Source organism: Acanthaster planci, linkage group LG20, assembly GCF_054643075.1.
Source record: "Acanthaster planci isolate LZ-2023a linkage group LG20, COTS_SCS, whole genome shotgun sequence".
Lineage (NCBI taxonomy): Eukaryota > Metazoa > Echinodermata > Asteroidea > Valvatida > Acanthasteridae > Acanthaster > Acanthaster planci.
In genome coordinates this window covers 11,139,934-11,166,386 of record NC_141796.1, presented here as the reverse complement: position 1 = coordinate 11,166,386, position 26,453 = coordinate 11,139,934, and the positions used below count along the sequence as shown (strand labels likewise).

Here is a 26,453-nt window from a genome sequence, read left to right as displayed (position 1 = left end):
GAAGGAGAAAATACCCAGGATAATTGTAAAAGACTCACTTACCTTTTTAGTTCCACAGAAACCGACAGAGAATGAGTCGAAGATGGGGTAGGAATCGGACAAACAGTCTTGTCTGGTACAGTTGAGACAGATAGCTTGCTGGATGTGACGTACCAAGTACAGACACTCCATTAACGCGGTGTCCTCCTTGATTAGATAATGAAATCTCCTGCAGACAACAGAGTGATGGACAACCGTGAATGGCTGGGCAGAACCACAGCGCACCTAAGCGTTCCACACCATTGGTTGATTGATTGTCACATTTGCATAACCCATTGATAAACTTTGCATTGAGCAGCCAATGGCATGTCAATGTTCCATCGAGCTTAAAGTGAAGAGACCAGTCAGAATGGGAGAATCTCCATGAAAACACTATCTCCTCGCAACGTAGAGATGTTTACACAATGACACTGAAAAATTCCGATCTAAGGCACGACTGCATGCACTATATGTTGGTAACGATCCCCCGGGCTTGCCAAAACGTTTGAATTTAAGTCGCCCGGGGTAACATAATCAGTGGACGAATGCAAACTTTCTGACCTCATTCCAACTCTCAAGTCATCCCAACGCTGATACACTATCGTCAGAAAAACAAATTCCAAAGCAGTATGTTTTTCCACGACAAAACTTATTCCAGATTAAATAATTCCTAAGGGTGTTCAGTATCGAAATCTTTTTGACACATAATGAAGCTTTCAAACAATTTCCAGTAAAGAGGTTTTAATAACTCAATCTTTCAACGTTTCATAAGAATTTAGCTCCTCATATCCCGTATCATTATTGGTCCCACATCCTCCTGAAATGTTCCCCGTTCGCCATCTTTCCTGTCTCCGAAGACGCTGTGCACTGATAACACGGCGGCAAATCGTTTTATCTTCATTACAAAAACATCCCTCGGACGCCCAAGTTTTAATTCTTGGAGAATTGCTGGTCGCATTAGAGCTAAGTCAACAACGCCGTTTCCCGCGCGGTGCTTTTGGCGCGCCGCACATGATCGTCCCGACCAACGTACCCAGCAGGGACATGAATACAGCAACGATGAAAGTAATGGATACCGGGTCTTCAGCGCTTTTTTTTTTCAAACGTCGGTTTTGTTTGCGGTTCGGTGTTAGGCCTTACTTTGGTGATTTTAAGGACCCGGACTGCATCAGTGTGTTGATGCGATAATGACGAAAACATATATGCTTCGAAGCTTTCCGCGTAATACCTAAGATTTCGGGGCAAGAGACCAAACTGATGTCCATGTCTGGGAAACAGCATTTGGGCATAATTGCAACATAGAAGCGAGAGTATATTTCAGAGCTACGTACAATTAAAAATGTGGCGATTCGCCCACAAAGTCTTCAACACAAACGTTACTAATTGACTGGCGTGAATGTACTGCAAACTATAAGCACTGAGCAGTTGTAGACATTATCCCACTAACGGTCTGAACGGAGACTATGGACAATACGTCCTTTAATTAGACAACCTGCAAAGATGACAGGAGTTAGAGAGAAATTTCGCAGCAAAAGACCAAAAGCAGAAATCGTTCATCCACCCTCTTTGTTGGCTCTCCCATCCCCAACACTAGTTCCTCTCACCCAAAACTTTAAATACTCTTTTAAATAATAACCCATCTCAACAACCAAATCAACAATCGAAAACTGACAGACTCATGGGAAGGCATGATTATTCTTAGCTGGTCGATGCGATCGTAAAGTTCGAGTTTTACCCTTTGAGCCACGGTCTCGATTAGTCGCTGAAGACACAAAAATGGAACGAAAATAAGATCTTTTTGCGCCGAAATTTGCCAGGAGCAGTTACATCATCATAAACCACCTTCCCTCCCTGACATCATCCCCGACATAATCATCCCTTCGCTGAAAACCAAGCCAAGCTTATTAAAACATGGGGGAACCCTCACCAATTTGTCCGCAACGCGAAACCTCAGAAGGGCCCAAGTCGGCCGAAGCCCGGCCCGAGCTTGATGACTTGCCTCGCCTCGCGGTGCGAGGGAACGTCGCATCGCGTTAGCCGCTCCACTGAGTCCGACAAGTTACTCCAGAAAAAAAGTTTAACTTGGCCCTTCGACAAAGCTGAATTTTCTCGTGGAGTGAGATAGGTAGTAAGGCGTTTCATGAGTTATTGAGCAGTTCGGGATCCTTGATTAGGTCTACCCAACGGCCATTTCATGGTGTTGTTTGCATAATAATATTGAGGATTTTGGGAAGGGAGGGAACTAACATAAATACGTCGAAGGAAACCTACCAGGAGATATTTCATCGTGTAAGAATTATAAGACACTACAGTAAATTCAAACCTCTCTAGAAAACTGCATGAATGACACTTAATTGACTTTATTTCAAATTCTAAAACTTGTTAATCGACGACAAGTTCTTAGGAACGAGTTATGACTTTATTTGACAGCGGTTGTCATCGGTATTTTAATAAAAATTTAGGTAGAAATGAATCCATAGTGAAATTCGGCAACCAGAATTAAACACAGCGGTGGCACAACGCTCGTGGACAGGTGGTACGCACACATAACACCAATAAGGTGCTGTGATTTGCCAGAAAAGGCGCGGGTTCGACAGAAGAAAGTAAACATAAATGATGGTATTTAAAAGACGCAAGCATGTTACAGGAATAACTTTATTATTACTTGTACATAAAAGAAACATCTACAATGTAGCATGACCACACAGGCTTTTCTTTCACACTTTGCAATCACGGGGGAAAAACGAGAAATATTCTGGAGTTAATGTAGACCTTCGATTTTGATGATAGCACCATTCCTCTGGGCTTGCCAGAAAATCGACTCAGTCCATATGTCAGTTTGACAAGCAGTAGTCCAGCTACGTATACACACCACCGTGTAAGCATCGCCCACCGAGCACCGAGAATAGCGTCGATCCTCCCCTTACCTTGCCGCTGGGCGCGCGCTCAGCTCTACCACGCACTTAACGCCCACAACGACCATAAATAATATGCTACTTTTTGTTGCCATAAACCTAGTTAATTACATTTCCCCTCCTTTTTTCTCGCTGTGTTTTCTCGCTGCCAGCACCGACTAGGTTGACATGTTTTAGCCTGTGACATCGGCTGTAGGTAGAGTGGGGTAGTGAAAATACGTCTTCATCTTGAACATACAAAATATTAAGCTCCTGTACATTTTGAAATTAATTCAAGAACATCATATTACAACCCAGTTTCAAGACCTAAACTTTCCAAAACAAGTCAACATTTTTTGCCGTTTCTCTTTCCTTCCTAACCCAAGACAACAGACAAAATGAAGAAAATAAAGAGTTAAGATTGATTGAAAAAGTCATAGCGAACAAAAAACCCAATGCCTGCATTGCTGATGGGAAATCGAATCTCATAATTGATCCTATATATGTAATTCCAAATATGTGCAAGGAGATACAAAATCTAAAATGCCTGAGTTTATTGAGACTGGTGCTTTATTACATTGTACTCAAGTCATAAACCGTGTAATGAGTAATAATTCCACACGTTTAAACACAAATGAAATTAAGGTTCCGCGCACTCAAGAAAAAAATGGATCAGAAATCTTGAGGCAATATGGCGAACTTCCTGTAAAGGAGTATCGGGTGTCTGTTAACGCACCCAGAGGGGATAGCTTTGACAATATCACGCACACGTCTATGGTAACACACCAGTCCTACGACAATTTTGCAATTAAATTTGCTCAGCGGAAAGTTGACAGGGAGTCTGCGAGGAATGGCGGTCTCGGGGCGGCAAATCTACGCTACTGAGATGCTCATCAAGGTATGCTTGCTCTGTGCTAATTTGCTTGGCAGTCTTACATCTGTCTTGCCTTTGCTCTATTTTCATTTATTGTGCTCTGCTTCTGTTCTGCTCTCATACACTCACGGTCCTCTTTTAATTTGCTGTTGTTTGTATTGTCTTATTGTCTTATTTTTGCTTTGCCCTGTTTGGTTCCGTCCAGATATGTTCTGCTTTGCCCTGTTTGGTTCCGTCCAGTTATATTCTGCTTTTTCCATGTTTGGTTCCGTCCAGTTATGTTCTGCTTTGCCCTGTTTGGTTCCGTCCAGTTATATTCTGCTTTGCCCTGTTTGGTTCCGTCCAGTTATGTTCTGCTTTGCCCTGTTTGGTTCCGTCCAGTTATGTTCTGCTTTGCCCTGTTTGGTTCCGTCCAGTTATGTTCTGCTTTACCCTGTTTGGTTCCGTCCAGTTATGTTCTGCTTAGCCCTGTTTGGTTCCGTCCAGTTATGTTCTGCTTAGCCCTGTTTGGTTCCGTCCAGTTATGTTCTGCTTTGTCCTGCTAATATGTTCAGTTTCGGTCCAGCTCATTCATTCTGCGCTTTAAGCAGAAGCGCCCCGTCATCGGTTGAAAAGAGCCGCTTTGGTCGGCAGCGTTCATTTTCTTGGGAGCAATGTGACCACACAACTGCATTTCCTAGTCCTTCGTGAACGAGCCAAGATCAGTTCTGACCAAAGGATTCTCCCTTGCTGAGAAAATGGCGCCCCTTCTTGGTCTAGATCGAAGGCCATAGTTAAACACTACTCTGCTCTCAGACGAAACTGTGTTCTTATTCTAGTCTGCATCAGTCAGCTCTGCTATAATCTTTGCCCAGTTATGCTCCATTGAGTTCGTTCTTTTCTGCTTCACTCCAGCCATCTATTCAAACTTGTCTTTCTAGCGCTCTGTTCTGCGATACATTTCCCTGCTTCAACCTCGTAACCGACCACTACAGGTACCACGCTCTAAACTATTCCATGCACTAATGGCTTACTTCAGTTCGTTCCACTCAAACAACAGTGCATCTATCGGTGTTAACAAAATTATAGAAAAGTCAACAAATAGCCCGATACTTATAGCAACATTCATATGGCAATGCTTTCCATATCGAGTGACGGACCTTTCTTATTTTGGTCAGAACAAGATTTATTACCCAACTACAATCAAAGAGATCCTAAACACAATAGCTGTGAAACAGCGCATGCCACCGGTACGAACATACAATGCAATGGTGGAACGGCGATATAATTATGTTTGTTTGTTCACAAGCAACCTTTTGAAAAGTAACAGCAATTTCCAGGCCGTACATTGTATCTCTGGGAAATTCCCACGGTGTTTCGAAAGAGTGGCTGATTTTTACGGTTGCCATGATTCCGAGCGAGCCATGTCCCTAGCAGGACAATTAACCTTAAACCAGGACAGAAAATGTTGGTGGGTTTTAAAAACTATCTGCACTGCATCTGTTGAAAAACAAGAACAGGTTGAGACTGTCGCTGAATCCCAAACAGTGAGACTTTAGGCAACGCTGGCGGCTGAAATCATACCCAAAAGACGTTTCCACTCTAGGCCTATGCTGAGAGTAATTTATAACAAAGAAAGAGAATAAAGCCTCAAGGGCGCCCCCAGCGCCCGCAAATGGTCAGTCGAATTCATATCTTCCCCAAATAAACGCTTCCGGGGAAAGAAGTGTCACTAAGTCTTATAATTAACCTATCAAATAATCACTGACATTGTTATTAGTCATTCATTTCAAGCGAGGTTATTCCGTTTCCGGTATCATGGTTCCCAATTCAGACGTGCGATACGCACGTCCGATGTAATTATCGCCGACGACAATATCGTAGTCGCCAGGTGGCGCTTTACAAGTCGCGCGTGTTTGTTTACCCACCCACCAATTATAGTATGAAGTCGCGCTAATTAATGGAAAATGGCCCACCCCGCTAAACGATAATTAATAGGAGATGACACGCTCGGAGATGTAAATTAGTGGACGCTCAAGGCTATTTATGACGATCTATCATTGGTTGCATGATTCTTATAGGAAAGCGTCTGCACTGTGATAAGGTCTAGCTTAATGATTTGAAAAATGCAGACGTTTGTAGGACTTGGAAAAAAGAACACGTCTACATCAAAAAAGGGTTTTTTTCCTTTTATTGGTTCAGGAGGTGTGGAATACGCTGCTTGTCAGTGGAGCAGTTTAATGTGAAACAATTTTTTTCTCTTCTTTACCGTGTTTGGCTGCAGGTGGTTTTATTCTAATTTTCCCCTTTCGTTTTAAACATAAAGATGTACATGAATATCGATCGTCCTGAGCAAACAACGCTTTCATTTTGTTTGAACTCCTTGACTCTTGATCTCAAGGCGACGCCGCGAATCTCGAGTGGACATCTGCCGCGTTCGTCTGGAAGTAGGGCGGGGAGAATAGACCCCCCCTCAGGGGAGAAAGGACTGCGCGTCCCAGTCTGTAACGCGTCCAGTACCGCCACCCGGTATTATGAAGGATGCATTCATGGAAAAACTTTGACAAGGTCACACGACCGTTGCGATATCCTATAGTTGGAGGTGAGATAGGTTGGTCGGAGTAGCTCCCAATTATTTTTTTTGGGGGGGAGGGGCAGAACGGAAAACCGATGGAAAAATTCAAAGAGCGCCCTCAACCAACCCGAAACGAAACCACTCAGTGATATAATGCATATACACTGTAAACGGACAATCCCAAATCATCGGATCCCTCATAAAACAGCCGTATGCAAAAGCTCTACTCCACTCTCTCATCATGAAGCGCACGTAAAGCACAGTTGCACAACTTCACAGAGGAGAAATAAAAGAACCATTGGCTGTAGGATACAAAATTTGCATGTTTTCAACTTCTCTTCTCCATGGTTAGGGGCCACTTCAGTTTGTCAAGCAGACAACTGGGTCCGTAAACACCAGACCAGCACGCCAATATTTCCGTTTTTGTAAGTCAACCCCATGCCCCGGGGAACCGTGTGGTATCAGATGACACTGCGTCGGTTAAACCGTTGGGGTTGTGGGGGGGGGGGTTCACACTGTGCTTTCATGTGGTTAATCTCAATAAAATTCTAAATCTTGATAGTTTACAATGATTTATAACGTTTTAGCAACGTTTTCTCTCTTAACATGAAATTACTGTAAACGGAATGTTCCCAGCCAACTAACCCCTAAAACACCAACAGTAACTAGGACACAAAAAATGGTGTACAGAATCAAGACAAAAATGTCAAAGAGTTGATGTAATCATTTTGTAGTCTTCATGCATGGAATTTGTAATTTACATGCGAAGAGTTGAAAAGTAGAATAAAAATGACTTCGAGGGTGAGTTGAAAAAATATGCTTAGATAAAAATTCCATTTATTTGGACAAAATACAAAGAATACTGAACTACGAGTCTACCTTTAATAGACTTATGATTGATGTGTGCTGTAATGCTGATTTTAAAAGACAAGACATGTTTAATTGTGTATTTTCTGTGTCAATGTTTGAAAACACTCATTTAAAATAAAAACACATAAAAACAGTCCTGCTGACAATTTAGTGTAGATAATTTTGTACGTCTTACTTGTACCAAATATGGAACAAATACTCGGATAAATTACTTCACATTTCATCTTTTAGGAAAGGTTCCTGTTTGTCATTCCAGTCCCATCAGTCAAGAATAACCCACTTCACATTTAAGTGGCAAATACACAAATGAAACATCATCAAAAGAGACTCAGAAAAATTTTGTCAGCTAAAAATGTGCATAGTATACATCCTGATCTAATTAGCAATCAATATTTGGAGTATCTGAATGGCCAAAGGGGGTGGAGAAAGTAGAACACATTGGGGGGGGGAATGTAAAACAAACGGCCTTTAACAGCTTTGGGGTATGGCCCTACTCACTGGGAAACTGAAGACATTGACATACTCCAAGAGGATACAAAAGGAATGCTCATCTTCTAAGAATAAACTCTCCACTGAGGATAATGTTTGGGGGGTTGGACAATGCTTACAGGTTGAGACTTGTTTGTGCAAAGTGAAGAACGCATTTATGTGAAACAGGCACAGCTGAATAGACACTTCGGCTAACAGGTGGTGGAGACCTGCTTCTGAGACAAAGTTTCAAAGAACACAGGTCAAGGGTGAGGGAGTGACTCACCTATCAGGGTGGGGGGGGTTCTTGGTCACCTGCTGGCAGGGTGTGGGGCCAGGTAGCCTCTCCGTTCCCACGGCCACACCTTGATATTTCAACATATGGCAGAACAGAAGCAAGAAATTGTGATCAAACATCTAAGAATTCTAGGATCAGTGAATGACAGTGACTAGAGCAATGACTTCAACACCATGGCTATGGACTGCAGCTTAGGGCTGGAAATGAATTGAATTGAATTTGCACACGTCACACATATCCAGGCAGTTTACATGGCGAACCAAGTTTTCTTACTTTCCAAATGCATGGCCCAGGTTTGAATCCGATCCACGCTGACACAAAGGACCTCATCTCCTCCAATTCTGAGGGTTTCTCCACATGCATGTACACAGTTCAGGGTTTATGAAACAGTCCTCAATCTTCCGATTTTAATCCCTTTGTTTCATGCATCCAACGGTCACTCAAACTACTAAAACAGCTTCGTCTTTATCCAACTGTTTTTCAGGATTTTTTTCTGATGCTTTGGTTGAGTGACGAAAACCAACAAAGGGAAAGAACTCGCGGCTACTGACCCTCAAGACAGCACGGCCTCTCACCATGGCTAACGGGACTGGACCAAACTCCCTTGAATCGGTCGAGTTGGTTCTGTTGTCACCCTCGATCCATATGTGACCTTTGGGAACCTGCAAGAAGAACAGACATGATCATACATGGTCTTCCATACTGGAGGAAATGCAACGCCTCAGTTTAATCTATCAGGAAGACGTGCAAAGAATGAGAAATCCTAGATAGTGGATTCCAAATTTACACGGATTGTATGAGCACTCAGAAAAAAGATGCGACTAGTCATGGTTTACGAGACATGTATTTCCTTCAGAAAGCTTTGTACAGCTCAACACCACCAGTATTTACAGACTTATCTAACCACAAGACTTCCTACAACCAAGTTATCTCTTTTAGATATTTTAAAGGACAGGTACTCAATTGTGTTCACTTTGAGAAAGTCTGTGCTTACTGAGTTTCACACAACAGCACTGAAGTTATTGAAAAGTAGACATATAGAGGGCAATCCTTATGTTAAGATGTCTATTTTGACAAACCTGGGGCTTGTCCGTTAGAATCTGCTCCACTCTGAGTGGGAACAAAAAAGGGCATGTTTTCAAATGAAATTGACAGTCCTTTGGTTCAAATTCGCTGCATAGGCATGCAGTTTTATGCGCGTTTACTGGGGAGCACGGTTAGAAAACTTTGTACACTACCAGTCTGTCATTCTTTCAACGGTGAGGGTGCACTTCAACTCAGAGAGGACTGGAGTACAAAGAAAAATATGACTCACATTTTTGGTTCGCAAGAACTTCCAGCGATTGACTGGTACCTCATCAAACTCCATACCAACCACTCGCTTGCATAAGAACTGTTTCGGATCCACGGGTGACCTCAAGACAACCACATCGCCCCTGAAATGAAGACAAAAAGTGGATAAAGGTCAGAGGGATCAGTAGGCGGGGAAATCCATCTCATATACGGATTTTGTGGAAGATGTTGAACTTTTACAGCATCTTGACAGGAACTAGGAAAACGAAAAACGATCAAGGCCATTAGCTGATACTCACTTATCGACTTTGTTGAAGAATTTTGTACTTATATGCTCAGTCAGAACAATGTCATTATTTTCAATGGTCGGTTGCATGGATGGCCCTGTGCACTGTATCATAAAAATATAAATGTTATGATGCTGATTAAAAAAAGCAGACAAAATCATTGTTATATTAGAATTCAACCATTAAAGTAAATCATGATTTGTAATTTCTGCTTCACTTAAAATCACAACATGTATACATACTCAATTGTGTTCTACCATACCATAAAGGATGAGCTTTGTTTTCCACAGGCAAAAATAAGGAAAAATCTTCAACTCTTGGCCTTTGTATTTGCTGTGTTTGTTACACTACGAATAAGACAATTAGACAGAACGAACTCTGATAAATAACAAGTGCATGCTGAATGATGTAGGTGATGTTGGAGCCACAACACCAAACCAGTTCAACATTGTTGCCAAAGTTGTCTGTGGCCGTCTTCCGATTTCTACAAAAAATTCCTTCGATTGAATTTCATCCACCCTAGGTCCACATATGCATGGGCCACAGTTCGTCTTTAAGCTTCATCATTTTCGCTGCTGCCCTCTGAGGTCCCATCCCAAGGCCCTACCTAAAAATACTACAACCCAACCTAAAATACTGCCCTCGTGCGATACTGCTAAAGGAATATCATTAGCTCCTCTCACCCTGGTGAAGTCCAAGGCATATTCAGTGATGCAGTGAGCGGTGCAGTACAAGATAGCTGAATAGGCTCCAATTCGACCCACAAGTTTTCCACTCAATTGTAGACACTTCCTGGCTGTGCTTGCCATTTAGATAGTAAGCTGTAATGAACCGCCTCAAAACTGTGGGAAATCCCTAAGAAACATTGATGAAATTCAAATCAGTCTTACATGTAAAACCATTTGTCTGTACTTAATCTTAGTCTTTTGTTGAAACTTCAGTTGTACCGTAACATGTAAAGAGCCAATACACCTTATTAACACAAAACCAGTGGTGTAGCCACAGGGGGCCCGAGGGGGTCACATCCCCCCCCACGCATTCCCAATGCCCCCTCCCCCCGGTGCCCCCCACTGAGAAAAATGAATGAATGGATATTGATCAAGTTTAACAAAAACTTGCCCCCAAAACCACGCCACTGAAAGCTGGTGCCCCCCACACTAGTAAAAACCTAGCTATGCCACTGCACAGTCCGAATAACTTGGACCCTACAAATTGCCTTTTTTAACGTGTCCAAATGTTAAAAAAGGCTAACCACTGCACAAAACATCTGTGTTGTATGACCAACAAACACATTCCATCATCCATGGGGCTAATCTTGGAAAAAATGTTGCATCCTGACTCCACTTTTCTCATCATATATCACCTCAATAAAAGTCAATCATTACAAAAATGCTGGACAGACACGAATTCTGGACTGCGAAACTTTTCCTATGTATCATTGTCGGTAAAATATTCTTCACTTCCCATAGACTTTGTACACAACCATGACAACTGCTGAAGTGGAGTCAGGACGCAACATTTTTTCCCCCAACTATGTCGTGGACACAGTTGACATGGTTGGGCATGTGACAAACATGAAAAGTCAGTGTCATGTCAAACATGTCCAACTCAGTGTAGGCCTAACTAAGTTAGCCTAAGTAACAATGTGCTCAAGTTAAAAGCATTAAAGTCATTGAAAGTGAGAGCCACTGAGACAAAGTTAGGGCAGTTATTTTTTAACAATAAAACAAACAAATAATTTCAAAAAGCACTTCGTAAAAAAGAAAAACCAACTTAATCTACTTACATACAGAGAACGAAAACGAATTAAAAAGGCAACTTGACAACAAATTCAGGCTTCAACGTCACTACAACTTTACAAGTTACACGAAACACTGTCTTCCGCTTATGCTCTTGTTGGAGACAAAATACTTGTTCCGGTTTACACAAATTATTTAGGAAAGCACGCCCTCTCGTGGCAACAAATTATTCTTAAACGAATAGTACCTTTCTGACAAATGATGTAAGCAGCTAGCAGCGCCAGCCCACTGCATGCCCCCTTTCAATGTGACGTCATACAAACCGCGTCAAATGTGGTCATTTACAAAACCCGCTCTATTAGAAAATGTTAATATAAAACGTCCAGAGAAATAATAACCTCAATAAAGATTAAATCTGTTTAAACTCCGAATAGTCATTCGAATTGCAAGAACACATAATTCTCTTGTTTATTCCATGCAGTTTATTTAGCTAATCTGTCTGGTAATTCATTTAATTCGTGCAGTTTTTCTTTACTAATCTGAATATTTTTTTAACTGGACTGCTCCTTTAAGTTACCCAACTTCCGGGTTCCCTGGATGAATTGACCCCTCGACCCACGTGCTTGCTTGTTGTATTCGCTAGAAACAGCAGGTTTGTACTTTGTAAGCTTTTCCGAGAATCGCCGTTCTTTGAACGCTAAATATAGCCAGAATGCCAGCTAAATCGTGTAAGTGGTTGTCTGATATCTGGATCTGGGGAAGTGATGAAGTACGGAGGCGGAACTTGGATGGGAAAAGTCGGCTTCGAGCCGTCACCAACGATCACAGTAATGTTTGCGTGATGTTCGGTGGCGGGGGATTTTTTTCCATTTTACCGCGTCACGGTTGGACGGTGTCGTGGGACAACTGAGCTATTTTCGCGGGGAGTGTTGAGTTGTGCACAGGGTGGCTAATCGGCTCTTGAGAATTTCTCTGAGTAGTTGACGAGGTTGGGCAGTTGATAAGGTTAGTGGATGGATAAACTGTGTACCGAGTTGCATATTACCTTCCATTCTCCAGTTTGTAGTATGATTGTTTTTAAAGTTTTGTTTGGAATATTATCTGTGAATTTTTTGGTCGTTTTGAAATGTTGAAAGAAAACTTTTTTGGTCGCCTTTTGTATAATCTCTTTTCCCTGTAACACTAGGATTTCCAATTCTGAATTTGAAAGATAAGAGGCAAACAAGTTTAGAATTGCTGCTTAAATGGAGTTAATAACCATATGTGGGGTTTAACTTTATAATTAAAAACAAGGTGAAACAATATGCCCATTGATCATTATTGTAATCTGTTCCTTGATGTGTGAAAAATTTGGCAGAGAGTTCCACATCCAGCCGTAATGATTTTTGACTTTGACAAAAACCAAGCAAGTTTGAGAAGGGGTCAGATGTACTCTTGCCATTACTCCTTTTGTACAGAACCCATTCACTTTGCTAGAATACCCCCAAAATTAAACACATCCCATTTTGGACTTGTTGATGTTTTGTACCAAACTCGGTAATCCTGGAGGCCAGGTGCATCTATCTCTTTCTGTTGTTTGAGCATGCGTCTAAAAGAGGGCCTGACATATTTATCCTTACAGAATCTTACTTCTGCTTTCGAGTATCCTGCTTTCAATCTTTTCATACCATTCTGTGGTATATTTCAGGCCACTCTACTCAGCAAGTGTTTGTTTGTAAGCAGTCTTTTTGTATTGTTCACATTTATTTGAGTATGCATAGTTGTACACGTTTCTGAAGCCATGAAAATGCCAAAGTCCAAACTAGTCTCTTTTTCTAATCCTTTATCGCCTTTGTTGTTTAGAGGTTTGGTCGATAAATAAAGATAGAAATATTGGATGTGCTTGAAATTTTCAGAAAATAGTACTTCTCCACATTTTCTTTGATAAAGATTTCGAAATTACCTGCTACATGTAGTTACCCCTAAATGAAAAGCTCGCGTCTCCGTCTTCTCTGCCCGTTTCTTGACTCGGCAAAATTGTTGTAGATATTTACAAAAATAAATACTAAGGAAATGCGGCCTTCTACGGGGATGTTCACCGTAAGGAGCAAACACTGCCAAGCCGAATCCTACCCCCACATCCAGACACAACTACAAAATAAAATGGCTGCTAGTTGAATACAGTAGTGCACCAGTGGCTTCTTGAAATAAATCTCAAATCTTGAAGCTTTGCTGCACAGCGAAGGAGTGAGAGGCATGCTGCAAGCGCTGAAGCTTTTTATACTGCTTTTCTCAATGGAGTGCCCTGCCCTTTCCATTGAATTTAATTATAAAGGCTGTAGATTTGGACAATGATAGGATTATCAGGGCAGGAGTGCAGACAGCTGTTCCGGAATTCACTACAGGTTGTTTGGGCTTGCAGAGATGAAAAAACCTGTTCTCTTTTAACAATTGGAAGTCAGAAAATGTCCTGCTTTTTGCCATCTTTTCTGTGACAATAATTCACCGATCTTTTTGTTAATCTGCACCTTTTCAGTTCTACATGTATGTTGCCTGTTGGTTGATCTTCTATTGATTTCTTTCCTCTACAGAGTTAAAATGCAAAAAGTTGTGTTTTTAGGGGGACAGGGGCCAAACATTGTGGAACCTTTTGTGACCTTTTGTCACCTTTCTTAAAAGAAGGGAAAGGAGATGTACCAAATTAAAATCACATTTCTCTTATTTTTCACTAACAAAAATTGGGGGGCTCTTGGGAGGGCCATGGCTTGAGTTGCTCCCTCCCATAAGCCTTTTGTGAGTTAAATTTGAATAAAATCTGGTGCACTGAGTTCTTAATATTCATGTGAACGTAACAATTTGAATTCTCCATACTAAATCCACTAATGCTATACCTTGTGATTCGGGGCAAACTTTGTTTAGTTACACAAGAGATGACTTGCACCAGTACATTGTTTTTAATGGATAAGGAGGGCATAAAGGAACCAGTCCATTCCAGAGATGGTGGTCACTATGCGAAAGCTTGCCCCGAATCACGAGGTATAGCAACAGTGTCTTTAGTCTGGGGAATTTAAATTGTTATGTTTATGTACAATCAGATAACTCGGTGTACCAGATTTATTCAAATTTAACTCACAAAAGGCTTACCCACCCTTGGTCTTAAAGAATTGGCTTAAAGTCGAATAATTGCTGCATTGGATAAGTAAAAAAAAAAGTCAAACTCGGATTTTAAATCTTGTAGCAGGCAGGGTTTCATTGAAGGATGAAGTACGGTAGCCACATTCCTCCTAGTTGGTGTACCTTACCGGTTCATCATTCATTAGAGTGATTCCTAAACAAAGTAGGATCTGAGCATTCAGCATTTACTGCAAGGCCATGATTCACGGCATTTGTTTAGTCAGAATCAGCAGGTCAAACACAAGGCATCATTCAAAAGCAGTAGTGACTCGTTAAATTTTGTAAGGAAGCACGGAATCTCTAAAATTGAGACAAGTTCAATCAATGACCAGAGGTTGACTAATTCTGATTGAATGCACACTAGTCGACGATAGTTGGACTAGTCTAGTCAGCTATTTGTGACCAGCCTACCGAGGTTGGTCGCATCGTTGGTTGCTGTAAATCTTTCTTTATAGCACAGCGAAGAGAGGACCAGTTGTAAGAACAATGCCGGAAAGACATTAGGCCAGTAACAAATGACCATTTTCACTTTAATTTTTGGTATTTTGCCCTATCTGTGGCCACCTTTTCTCCCCGTTGGCCTAACGACCTGACAACGGTCGACTGCATGTACATGTAGTGTCTTTCATGCTTTAACGTCACTGCACATGCGCTGGGTACCAGTACTCACGGAGTAACCACTAATTAACTTGTGGTCCTTGATAGAACTTGCCCTTGGTTGTAACTGTCCTCATGACAGGTGGGCAGGTGGCTAGTTGAGACATTGCTCTCAGGAGAGACCTTTGCTCACACTGTAATATCTATCTATGTAGACTGGTTGCATTGAACTAGAAGTCAGAGACTGAAATTTCATTCAGTTTGGTTTGTTTAAGTGAAAAAGGTTTCAAAGGACATTGAAACTATGCCAAGTTTGTAGGAAGAGCATTATCATTGTATCTTTTTGATCCACGGAAGTGAAGTGGGGGTGTAGTGAGTAACACCCACCTGATCTACATGCATTTGATTTAACCGGTATAAATCTATGGAGCCAATTAAATCTTCCAATATTTCCCTTCTCAAAGTCAACACTCACGTTGTGCCATTGGAAGAACTTGGTCCAAATTCAGTATTCAATTCCATGAACTTGTACAGTTACTTGACTAACACAATCCACTGAGTAATCCTGTCTTCCAGGCCATAACTTACTTCCGCAGGAAAAGTGGTGCAGTCCCAATCTTTTGAATTCCTCCCCACCCCCATCAGGAAGTGGAAGAGTCTTGTAGGTGCTTTTGAGGGGGAATCCCCATCTGCATTCCCAGTTCTGTTTATTTGTTCTGACCATAATCACTATTATCAAGTCATGAAAGACTTGTGAGGTATTAGGTGAATGAGTTGTTTGGCTGACCTTAAGAAGACTGCAGGTAGATTCAAGCGTATGCAGCAAGAAATTAGAATTCATCCATCCTTTACCACATCTGCATTTTTTGAAGGGTCAACTGTTCTCAGAATATTTATTTTTCATTCTCTGAGCAATTCAATTTTTTTTCAAATTTTAAATCATTTGCTGAACTGAACAGTGACACAGAACGTTTTGTTGATGTAACAGGTTGCATAAATTTATAAATGCCATTTTGTGTACTTTCAATTTAAATTTCACAGTAAGATTTCCATAAATAAAAAATCAATAATTTCAAACGCATTATTAATCGGAATAATTAAATTAGTCCGTCCTGCTTTCTGGCTGTTGCGTCTACTCATGAAGACTTTGAGAACAAGAGCTGAGTCAATTTGAAAAATTCACTTTTTGAATATTCGACCCTCAGTCCGATCAAATATCCAGAAACCACTGGCTGGCAGATTGTTGATGATTACACCATATACAAGTACAAAATCAGTTGCAATAATGCACGCATTATAATCACAATAATACATAGTAGCTCCTCACTTCTAGTACTGTCTCCAGCCATGATTTAGCAAGATTTATGAGAAACAAACAGTACTCCTTGCCCTGTTGAAAATTTCTGTTGAAAATTGTATAGCCCCCGCCACAGTCCTAAATTCTCCAATTTCAATATGATTTTACATACACGCTGGGGGTTAGGAATAATTTTTGAGTTGTAAGATTTCTGTTGCTTATCATTTGAGCTTGGTTGAAACAAGCCTCTATAGTGCAGTTTTTCTCATTTAAATCCAAAGAAAATTCTCTCATTCTTTTTATGAATTTTACATTTAAATATTCAAATTTGAAAAATGACATTCGAATATTTGACAATTTATTTTTGAATACTTTGTACAGCCCTAATGAGAACAGTATTTTGAGATTTGTAAAATCAAATTAAAGAGACCAAGGTGACATGAGCTTTTAAAAGACCCTCAAATATCATTCTGGGCCCTCCAAGAAATCCAAATAAAACAAATAAAAAACGCGAGAGACAAGTTCTGAAGTGAAGTTGTGTTGTAATCAAGTACATTGCTCCCTGCCATCCAAAAAGTCTTATTTTCCCAAGCTGTTCAAACCATTTTGCATTTTTTAAAAATCGAGTCCAAATTTCTGTTGCATGAATTGGTGAAAGCCTTTTCTTTTGACGACCTATATTAAAATTACGACGAATTTGATGTAAAATCGAAAACAAGTTAAAGTGATATTTTGGTAGCCCATTCAAGTTGTAGGCAAAATGAGAGTGGTAGTAAAGTAGAAGGAACATGCTAAATGCTTAAAATTGAAAACAAAAAATCAGTTTTGAGCTGGAGAGATAATTTGCATCTTACAGATATTTTAATCTTCTCATACTTGTCAATTTTTAGACAAGATACACCCCCAAGATTTGTGTTGCCATGGAAAGAGCGACTTCTCCAGCTTCCTACCAACGGAACCCCAACCCCACCATAGCCTTCCAGCCTCATGCCCTTGTTTGGGACTTTGGCTGGACCACCAATGGCCACTTTGCTCCGAAACAAGCAGCAGGATTGCATGTTGGCCAGCCCACTGTACATACATGTAGCCCAACTGTGCCTGGTACCCATGCCCATTCACCGGCTAGCAAAGGTGCATCTCCACAACCAGCTGTCTTTACATTCAACACCTGTCCATCAACACTTGCAGGTATGGCTACTGTACATGTGTACACCTATTTTTGCCAAGACCATTTGACCTCATGGGTTAGCATTCAGAAAAATTTGTCATTATTCTATCACGTTACTTATAAATCTAAGAGAATCCATGATCAACCAACCACGGGAAGCTTGTGGAGTTGTCCTGAATCAAAGGCCCGTGGCTAGGCTACATGTATATGCCATGCTTTATCACACTAAATTTAAATAAACAATTTCTTCAAAGTTCAGTATGGCAAGAAATTTGGCTCGGCAAATTACACTTGGCATGGCAAGCCTCTGTACTTGACAGGGTATGCCACGCTATCAGTGTTCGGAACAGTAATTGCCTGACAGTTTTCTATTAACCTCAATGTTTAGCGCAATTGCTGTGCTGTTGCAGTGCTGTTGTTATGCCCAACAATCCTGAATCCTACAATTTCAATTTGATTTTACACACACCCTAGTCAAGAAATAGTGACTGTTGTTGAAAGAAACAAACACTAGTTCTTTGTTGTTGTGATTTTGACCCTAAAATTTGAGTTTTGTCAACTTTGTGAAAAGTAATAAAGTTTAATATCTTATTGAAAGTCTGAGTGTGGTGTGAAAAAATCTCTACCGTTTACTCTCAAAGTCTTACTCAATGCTAAAACTCACAACGTTAAAGCTAACACATACAGTGTACCATGTACATGTAGACTTTTGCTGTCGGATCAGATACCTATTTCAAAATTTGAAAGTGAAAGAGGGGCTCTACCTCAAAAATAAATAATTTATAAAAACAATTTTTTAAAGAGTGCAAACAAAAGAAAACACAACCTGAGGCGGGTCATAAAGCGGGTGGAAGAAGCAGGTTCCAAAAAAAGTGTGCAATTGTTTCAGTAGATTCCTTTGCAGTTTCATGGTTTCAGTATCCTGTGAAACCAAAGTCATGTTTGTCTTCGTTCTCGTGTTGTTGGCATAGTATGGGCAATAACATCACAAATGTGTATCCAATGTGCAGCTTCCAGTTTCAGGTACAGCTAGATAAAGGATGTGAGATTTAAACGGTGCCAGAAAAAAAAATGAAATCGTTTTCCTCATTTGGTAAACCATAAATGGAGGTACGTTTCTTTTGGAAACTGCTGAGAGCAATATAGAGGACTTTCAGTCACATGAGATTGAGGGTCAGCGTTCAATTTAGGCCTACACAGATGTGCTCAGAAACATGCGTGCCTTTGAAGTCTCTCAACATTCTTGTGTACATGAAATTGCCAAAAGAAATATCCAGACAAAGTAGGCTTCCTGAAATGCCTTGCCCATCATGCTACATGTACATGGACCGGTATGTCACATGAAAAACCTTGATCGAGGTTATGAACAAAAATGACATATTGTCAGCACTCCTTATTAATAGATTTACATTTGCTGACTACATAATTCAAAGACATTTGCTTTCAGTTCTAAGACTCCATTGTACAATACATGTAAATTGGTACATAGAAAGCACAGGTTGTGGGCCTGCCATCCTTTTTGACACATGATTGAGAAGGAGTCCTTTATGCAGGGATTTTGGCTAGAGGGAGGCAAAGGAGTCACTCTCTGCACCCCTCCTGCACCTCTCTCTGCACCCCTCCTGCACCTCTCTCTGCACCTCTCTCTGCACCCCTCCTGCACCTCTCTCTGCACCTCTCTCTGCACCCCTCCTGCACCTCTCTCTGCACCTCTCTCTGCACCCCTCCTGCACCTCTCTCTGCACCCCTCCTGCACCTCTCTCTGCACCTCTCTCTGCACCCCTCCTGCACCTCTCTCTGCACCTCTCTCTGCACCCCTCCTGCACCTCTCTCTGCACCCCTCCTGCACCTGAATAAAGTGGAAGAATAAGAAGAAGAGAACAAATCAAGAAGGAGAAGGAAACTAGAGATCACTCTTATGTGGCCTACAACTTTTATGGGCGGCAAAAGTTTGCAGGAATACCGGTATTACTTTTTGGTTGGTTTTCTATTTTGCCTCAAATTTGTTCAAAGTGGGCATTTGTCATAAGAGTATGTGTATTGCCATCTGGTGTTCCGATAGCTGCATGGGATTTTTCAAATTTTTGAATTATTGTTTTACTTTTGCACCAACTGCCAACTATAGTTTTAGCAGCTACCGGTATTTGTAGGAAAAACACGACTATGACGTCAAAAGAACAGACCCTTCAAACCAAAAAAAGGAAACAGTAGGTTGGAATCACAATTAAGTTTACTTGAAAAATACCTCTGAAATAACTGCCTTCTACTTGATTGTTCAAAAGTTTCTCGCTGATGGGTGTTTCTTCCCCTTAATTCCATCATAACCAAAGCAGCATCTCCCGATTTACCGTACATCGTGTACACTTGGCAACATAGTACAGTGTGTACGTACCGTTCTGACTTCAGCAATATCAGACAGCTTTAAAGAAAATTGATCACGTAACCATTTGGCGGAAAAAAGACCTGGAGTAGTTTGTTTATTTTAAATGGTGTGATGGTTCGTGAAATATCATTAACTCACTGGTTCATACCGGTATCTACACGCTGATCGTATTTGTGAGTTAGGCCTTATTCTTTTTTCTCCAATAACTTGCCATGAAGTTTCCCTTACTAGTGAATGGGGCAATAGTAATTTAAGTTCAACATGAGGTGTTAATCGACTTGATCAGGTTTGCAAAACTACGCAATTACTGTGTTCCACATTGGTGACCAAAACGACACTTTTTTGAAGCCAGGCAACGAAATCTACATTTCTGCAAAGGAAATACCGCAGGCCTACATGCGAGTGGAATTTTTTTTCAGGTAAAAGGCCTTCCGTGACAGGAAACAGAAATGTTGAATCTAGGAAAACACCTTTGGGCGTTGGCTTAACCAACTGTGTTAATAACAGACAGTTTGATTTACCCTTGGTTCTGATACTGTGCATGAAATGAAAGTATATTTTGAAATGGACTTGTTGTGTGTATATATAACGTAGTAATGCTGCTTTTCATCCAGAAACGTAGCTTTAAGACACACATCCATGTAGGTGTTACAGAACATTAAGTGTTATTGTTTCAGATGTGTGTGTAGAATTGATTGGACTTCCTTTTAAGATCAGGAGTGAAGCTATTTTTGTAAGGTTGTGTGTTCGTTGATAGTGATATGATTTCAGAAATGTTTGTTACTTGTGTTCACACAGAACTGTTCATGCATTTGTACTCGACATCTCGTAAGAGCCAATTCAAGACGAGTAGGGTCCAGGTTTCAAACTTTGCCTTGGCAGGTGGTCCAGGTGCGAGACTAACCAACATTCAACCCAATAACCTGCAGCATTTGTTTATTTAAAAGCTGAATGCAGCTGGTGGTGGGCTCATGTTAGAAATTGTGGACACAAGACACACCTGTTTGTGTATCTGGAAATGATTGGCATTTTGCTTGCCATTCAATCAAAGTGAGATAAACTTGAGGATGAGCAGAGTATAATCCACACTTACAAATGGTTGAAAAATAAAAATGTTTGGTGTCTGGCCGTTATTTCTCTCATGGCATCATGACCACAGTGACACATAATGGCAGCAAGCTTCTTGCCAGGGACGCAGAAAAGTTCAGAGTAAACGGGATGAGAATGAATCATTAACGTTAATTGACAGGTGAAGGATATAATAGACAGAATCTATGCCCACTGCAGCAACACATGTAAAAGCAGCATTGACAAAGGAAGGCTTGTTTTTGTTTTGGGGAACAAAATGCAGTGTGAGGTGGGGAAAAGATGACCCTACATGGTCCATCCTGCTCTACTCAGAAGGGGGACTCCAACCACCCACCCACGCCAGAATCTAAAACTTTTATTCACGATACAAATCAGATTGACTATCACCAGTTAAAAGTTTCACCTAAAGTGAGAAAGGGAAATAAATTTGCTTCACCACTAAAAACCGAATTGTGAACAAAAAATGACAGAAAATAGATTGAAGAAGAGTCTGATGACCAATGACATGTACATGGATTCAACATCTGCAATTTAATGAAAGAAAAGTGCAGAAAAGCTGCTCTGTAGATATTGTGGCATTGTGCAAAATTACCATTTTTCTGTCAAAGGATCTTTTAGGTGAGTTACTCCCCCCCATTGCAGCAGCAGCTGTGCGAAGAAAAGAAGTAAGAAGAGACAGTTTTCTGAGAAAATGTACCCCAAAGATAATGTTGCTAGTGAGGAATCATCCTTCCTGAAAGTACACTAATAACCTGTAAACGTGACATTTACACGGTACCAAGTTTAGCACTGAGGATTTCCTCTGCATTGTGTTTCCAGAATTACAGCCAGGCGATCAGAGCTGGTTGACCTTTCAAATTTTCTAAAAGGAAACACGAGTCTCCTTAAATATGTTTACTCTACAATAATGTCAGATTCATTCCCAAGAAAAGATCTTTAACAGGCAATAAGTCATGTGGAGGTATCTTGTTCCTTCACGGGAGGCATAAATTTCACCAATCAATTTCACACACTTCACTTTAATCATGGATTTATTTCGGTACCTTAGCATAAAAAGAAAAGCGCATTTGTTAATTCATTTTTACGAAATTACCCTGGGAATTTGTTATCTTGGTTCCTGGGGTTAAAAAAGATCGGAACTTGGGGATAGTGTTACAAGAATTTCCTGAAAACAAGAAACCTCTGTGGGGTTGTTGTTGGAATCGTATTTCAAGATCATGTCGCTTTTTGTGAAAAAAGTACGGAAAAGTTGTTTTATTTCTATTGGGAATACATCTTTCGAGCTTAAATTGATAAACATTTCCTGAAAAGGCTTCAGTGCCGGAAAAGGTGTCACATTTCAAACTCTTTTGTGATTTTTAAATAAATTCTCCTTTTCCTGCAAAATGGTTAAAAGCAGGTCTAACCTAAGAAATAAAGTAATTTTACAACAATGCAAACCTCTGTCTTATTGGGACTTTGCTTTTAACAGAGGGTTCAGGTTTTAATTTTTTTATGTGAGAAATAAATCAATGTTCCAGTAAATTGTCCCTTTCTCCCATTTTGTTGGGATGCCTTTATCTAAATTATGGATAGGACCGCAGTTTCAAGCCTTCTTTGATCAATATCTCAACCACCCTTAAAAAAAAAAATTGTTGTCTTCTACTAATTCTCATTTTCCAGGCAAATTTCCTCTTCACTGGAACAAAGAAGAGGTGGAAGATTGGCTGAAATGGTGCATCCAGGAATTCTCCCTTGGCGGTGTGGAACTGAGGAAGTTTTCCATGAATGGTAAAGCTCTCTGCCTGCTGACAAAGGACGGGTTCCAACACCGTGCCCCATATGCTGGTGATGTGCTACATGACTTACTGCAAAAACTTCTGGGAAAAGGTATAGTGCTCTTGGAAACGTCTCCATATCTGTCCATGTTGTGAATTTTGTCCTGCCAGTTTTCCATGATACATGTACATGTAATTTGTCTGTTTGGAGACACCTGCCTATTGTGGCCACTTGACCCAGAAGTTGTACATAGTCACCTGTCTAGTATGTTCATACTGACCACCAGCTGTCCATTGTGGCCACTGATAGCTACATAGGTCTGTCCATGATTTCCGCCTATCCACAGCAGCCACATGTCCAAAGTGACCAGTTGTTGATCATACTATACTTGGCCATTGTGACCACTTATGTTTACTGTCCTTGCAAGTTACTGAAATGCACTTGTTCATCGGGAGCCACCTGTCCGTAATGACCAGCCACCTGTCCATAATGACCAGCCACCTTGTAAACCCCTCTTCATTGTGATCCACTGGTCCATATATTGTGGCTGCCAAACCAGGAATATTAAGGACACATTTTAATTCTGACACCCTGTTCAACATGGATGACCGCACTACTAGCCAGTTCATGTATTTGTTGTACATGTAAGTTGGTCGTTCTTAGGTCCAAAGTGTGACATTTTTGTAACTATGTTACACCTGACCTGTTTAATTGGACTTGGAAATAGCATTAAACTTAACTTTAAACTATTGTCATTTGTTTGGCAGGTGCTTTGCATTAGTTAATTACTCTTGGAAATCAGAGATTGCGCTCTAAACTTATACACAGTCATATATCAGATGTGACAGGGTTCATCTAAAATAAAAATCTGGCCCCGTTTGTATAGAATGACGTGGATCTCTGTCGTGGAAACAGCATTTCTAGGCAACACCCCCAGACAGCTTGAAACTGCCAAATCATCCCTTCCTGTTTCCAGAGGAACCCAAACAAACCAGAAATGAACAACAAAGATTTGACTTGTGGTTTATCTTCTCTGAAACTAAAAAAGTGAAGTTAATGAAAGGAAAGGAAGTATCCTTCAAAATTCCAAAAGAACTACTAGTTCCGTAGCATGTGTATTTTTATGAAACTATCAAAATGTTTCTTCAAGTCTTGCCATAAATAAGCCTTTTTTGGTAGTTAGTTCAAGGAGACATGAACATCATACTTCAATGTATGTTGAACAGCTGTCATTACAAGGTAGTCCCCCCCCCCAAGGGCAACCCTAAAGTAACATTTTATTGTCTCCTAATGCAATTGACAGAAATTGCTGCGTAAAATTGAAGATTGGAATAGTGTATTTTTAAAACTGAAGACTTCATTGAAATTTAATGAGGTGTTAAATAAAATTTGATTAGAAAACAGGGTAAAGTTTAATTTGACAGCACAAGCAGCATTGCTTTGAGAGAAAATGGATGTTACTTTTAGGTTTGGTGTTTTTTTGTGGGGGGGTGCCGTAAAAAGTAATATCTGGATGTACCCAATAAATAGCATTCAGTCTTGTCCCAGATGCATTTTTGTAGGTTTTGTCTAGGTTTTTTCAGCAAAATAAATTTTCAAAATAATATTGTGTTTCAGTATAATCGGACTTAATGTCCTATAGTGGAACTCAATTTGCACGATCCAATCACAGGGCATTGGTATTATTAATTCACCGTAAGTTGGACAAAGGTACAAGTTTTCCCCTGTTTCCAGGTAGTTTCTGTTCATTGGCATTTTGACTTGGGAAATTATGCAAACTTGCCAATGCTCATGGGAAATGGTACTTGCTAGCAGTGCACCAAATATTGCACGTGTACGTGCACAGTACGCCATGAACACACTTTGTACCAGTTGGTTCCACTCTGATGGCCACACAACAAACAAGGAAAACAGGGAAGTTTCCAGGCCAACAGACCTCTGGGACGGTCCCTTTAGGCAAACTTCCCAGAACTCAAACTTGACTCTGTTGCAAATATCATTAACCTGTGCCACTTGTTGCTTTTATGGGAAAACAGGTGAAATACATGGTGCAGTGCCAAACATACGGTATGCTACGTACATAATACTAGTACATGAATTGCTAACTGGCTTACTTTTCATAAATTAACAGGTTTTTGGTGTAAATATGAAAGTAGTCATATTCTGAGAGGTGGTATTTGTCAAAGATGTAACTAGTTGTCTTTCTTCTCTGCATCCTTGAAAATGGACTTTATCAGTGAGCAGTGATACAGTCTACAGCTGGTTAAGCAAGACTTTGGATACCTCAAACTACATACATGTAGTTTATTGTTTTCATTTGTAGAAGAAAGCTGAGAAATTCTTTTGAATCAAATCGACATTGTTGGGAAATAACTGAGTCATGGCCACACCTCCTAGCTCCAGGCATATCATGCCCCTTAATCACAGTGTTGTTCCATGGAGTAATTGCTGGTGCTAATCCATTGTGATTTTGTACAAATGAAGTTTCTTGACTTTGTTTCTCCCATCACAGATGGAATCCAATACTACCCACCAGTGCCCGGTATGCAAATGAAGCCCACCTCCTCAGCCAATGAGGCGATAACATTAGCCAAGCACCTCTGCTCCCCAACAACAGCCATCAATGGCAAGAGTCAGAGGGACACACAGGAGTATAGACAAGGTGCAAACCCAAAAACAAATCTGAGCAATCTCTAATTATTACAGTGTAACAGCTAGAGTGGATGTAGCAGTTAACAGAACAGTGTGCTGTCAACTGTCCTTATTTCTCCATGAACAGCTGGCGATCTTTTGTGCATTATATATTCAGCTGGTAATAATCTACTCTCCGCTACATTTGAAAACCTCTTCAATTCATCATATGAGCACACAGTTTTCATTTTAAATCTTGGTAGGTCAGAAATCGGAGCACCTGCCAAATCTTCTTGTGCAGTGTCCTCAATTCAGAACAGAAGGGAACTTTTTACAAACAATGGACTTCAGAAATGAAATTTCCATATCAACCGTTTGCCTCTCTTTTGTGATTTTCAATTGTATTAGAATACATTGTAGGATCTAGATGCCTAAACATGCTAGTGTGTTACTGCTGTTGGGCCAAGAAAAAGGTCAAATAAACCCATGGTATGGAGGTAAGGAAGCAAACAGAATCAAACCTTTTACTTGTTTTGATCCAAATTAGCTGTGGTTGCCATCACAAGTGCTGCAAACGATGCGATGCCAAGCTCTCAAAATAAAGCAGAAGATCGCTACAGTGGCCCCTCCATCACTGGACACTCTCAGGAAGATACTGAAGAGGAGAAGAATATGCCATTGAATCTCAAAATATCAGGTATGTCAAAATATGCTTAATAGATTTAAGAACAAACCTGGAAAAGTAAAGTTGTGTTCAAATAAGCTTTTAAGAACTACAGCAGTGTCTTTTGGCCACACTTGCCGGCATGTTTTATCGGGTTAGTGCTAAAAGGTCATTACAGCAAAAATATAACTTTTGAAAGTACTCTTAAGGCCTCACTCTGAGCATGAAAGAAAAGGTGTATTGAAACAAACTATATTGTTTTACTTTTAATTTATTAAACTAGTTTTCAAGGGCCAATATATTTAAATTTCAATTAATTTCTTTTAAGAATAACATTTTTCAATAAAGACCTTTTAATGTAATTTTTTCATGAAGGTCCTTTTAGCACTGACACGATTTTGCAAACGGCAAAATAACT

At 40.4% G+C, this 26,453-nt stretch overlaps 3 protein-coding genes across 9 annotated transcripts in view; 1 reads left to right on the top strand and 2 right to left on the bottom strand.

Moving 5' to 3' along the window:
- The window catches only part of pax6 (paired box 6), a 115,235-nt gene extending 115,056 nt beyond the window's left edge, over positions 1 to 179 (bottom strand). The window contains exon 1 of the mRNA XM_022250642.2: positions 43 to 179. The gene's annotated coding sequence lies outside the window, so the exon portion shown is untranslated. The remainder of the gene's footprint in view (positions 1 to 42) is intronic.
- On the bottom strand, positions 73 to 25,997 carry immp1l (inner mitochondrial membrane peptidase subunit 1). 6 transcript variants are annotated; one of them, XM_087130605.1, is made up of 7 exons: positions 11,343 to 11,502; positions 10,240 to 10,411; positions 9,569 to 9,660; positions 9,292 to 9,412; positions 8,528 to 8,638; positions 7,965 to 8,043; positions 73 to 208 (listed from the first exon to the last, which is right to left on the bottom strand). In XM_087130605.1, exons 2-6 carry the CDS (start codon positions 10,363 to 10,365, stop codon positions 7,990 to 7,992), a joined length of 504 nt encoding a protein of 167 aa, XP_086986731.1. In that variant the 5' UTR covers positions 10,366 to 10,411; positions 11,343 to 11,502; the 3' UTR covers positions 73 to 208; positions 7,965 to 7,989. The 6 variants fall into 6 exon arrangements, with proteins under 6 accessions (XP_086986731.1, XP_086986733.1, XP_022106350.2 ...); XM_087130607.1 differs by lacking the exons at positions 73 to 208; positions 11,343 to 11,502 and adding exons at positions 11,543 to 11,650; positions 13,238 to 13,535 and having other exon boundaries at positions 7,026 to 8,043; XM_022250658.2 differs by lacking the exons at positions 73 to 208; positions 11,343 to 11,502 and adding an exon at positions 25,893 to 25,997 and having other exon boundaries at positions 7,026 to 8,043.
- Positions 11,925 to 26,453, top strand: part of LOC110987686 (uncharacterized) — a 19,365-nt gene continuing 4,836 nt past the window's right edge. The window contains exons 1-5 of one of the 2 annotated variants that reach the window (XM_022250638.2): positions 11,925 to 12,300; positions 17,233 to 17,530; positions 22,645 to 22,851; positions 25,253 to 25,402; positions 25,919 to 26,068. In XM_022250638.2, coding sequence (XP_022106330.2) covers positions 17,263 to 17,530; positions 22,645 to 22,851; positions 25,253 to 25,402; positions 25,919 to 26,068 — 775 coding nt within the window. In that variant the 5' untranslated portion in view covers positions 11,925 to 12,300; positions 17,233 to 17,262. The remainder of the gene's footprint in view (positions 12,301 to 17,232; positions 17,531 to 22,644; positions 22,852 to 25,252; positions 25,403 to 25,918; positions 26,069 to 26,453) is intronic. The other variant, XM_022250637.2, reaches the window with a different exon arrangement.

What these genes read in the sequence shown, in the direction of transcription:
- immp1l (XM_022250658.2), bottom strand. Translation starts at nt 10,365, where the DNA reads ATGGCAAGCACAGCCAGGAAGTGTCTACAATTGAGTGGAAAACTTGTG. An exon ending in AGTTCTTGCGAACCAAAAAT is followed by an intron (nt 8,639 to 9,291) that starts GTGAGTCATATT and finishes TTCTTCTTGCAG; the next exon opens with GTTCCCAAAGGTCACATATG. An exon ending in GAGGCCGTGCTGTCTTGAGG is followed by an intron (nt 8,044 to 8,527) that starts GTCAGTAGCCGC and finishes TGAAATATCAAG; the next exon opens with GTGTGGCCGTGGGAACGGAG.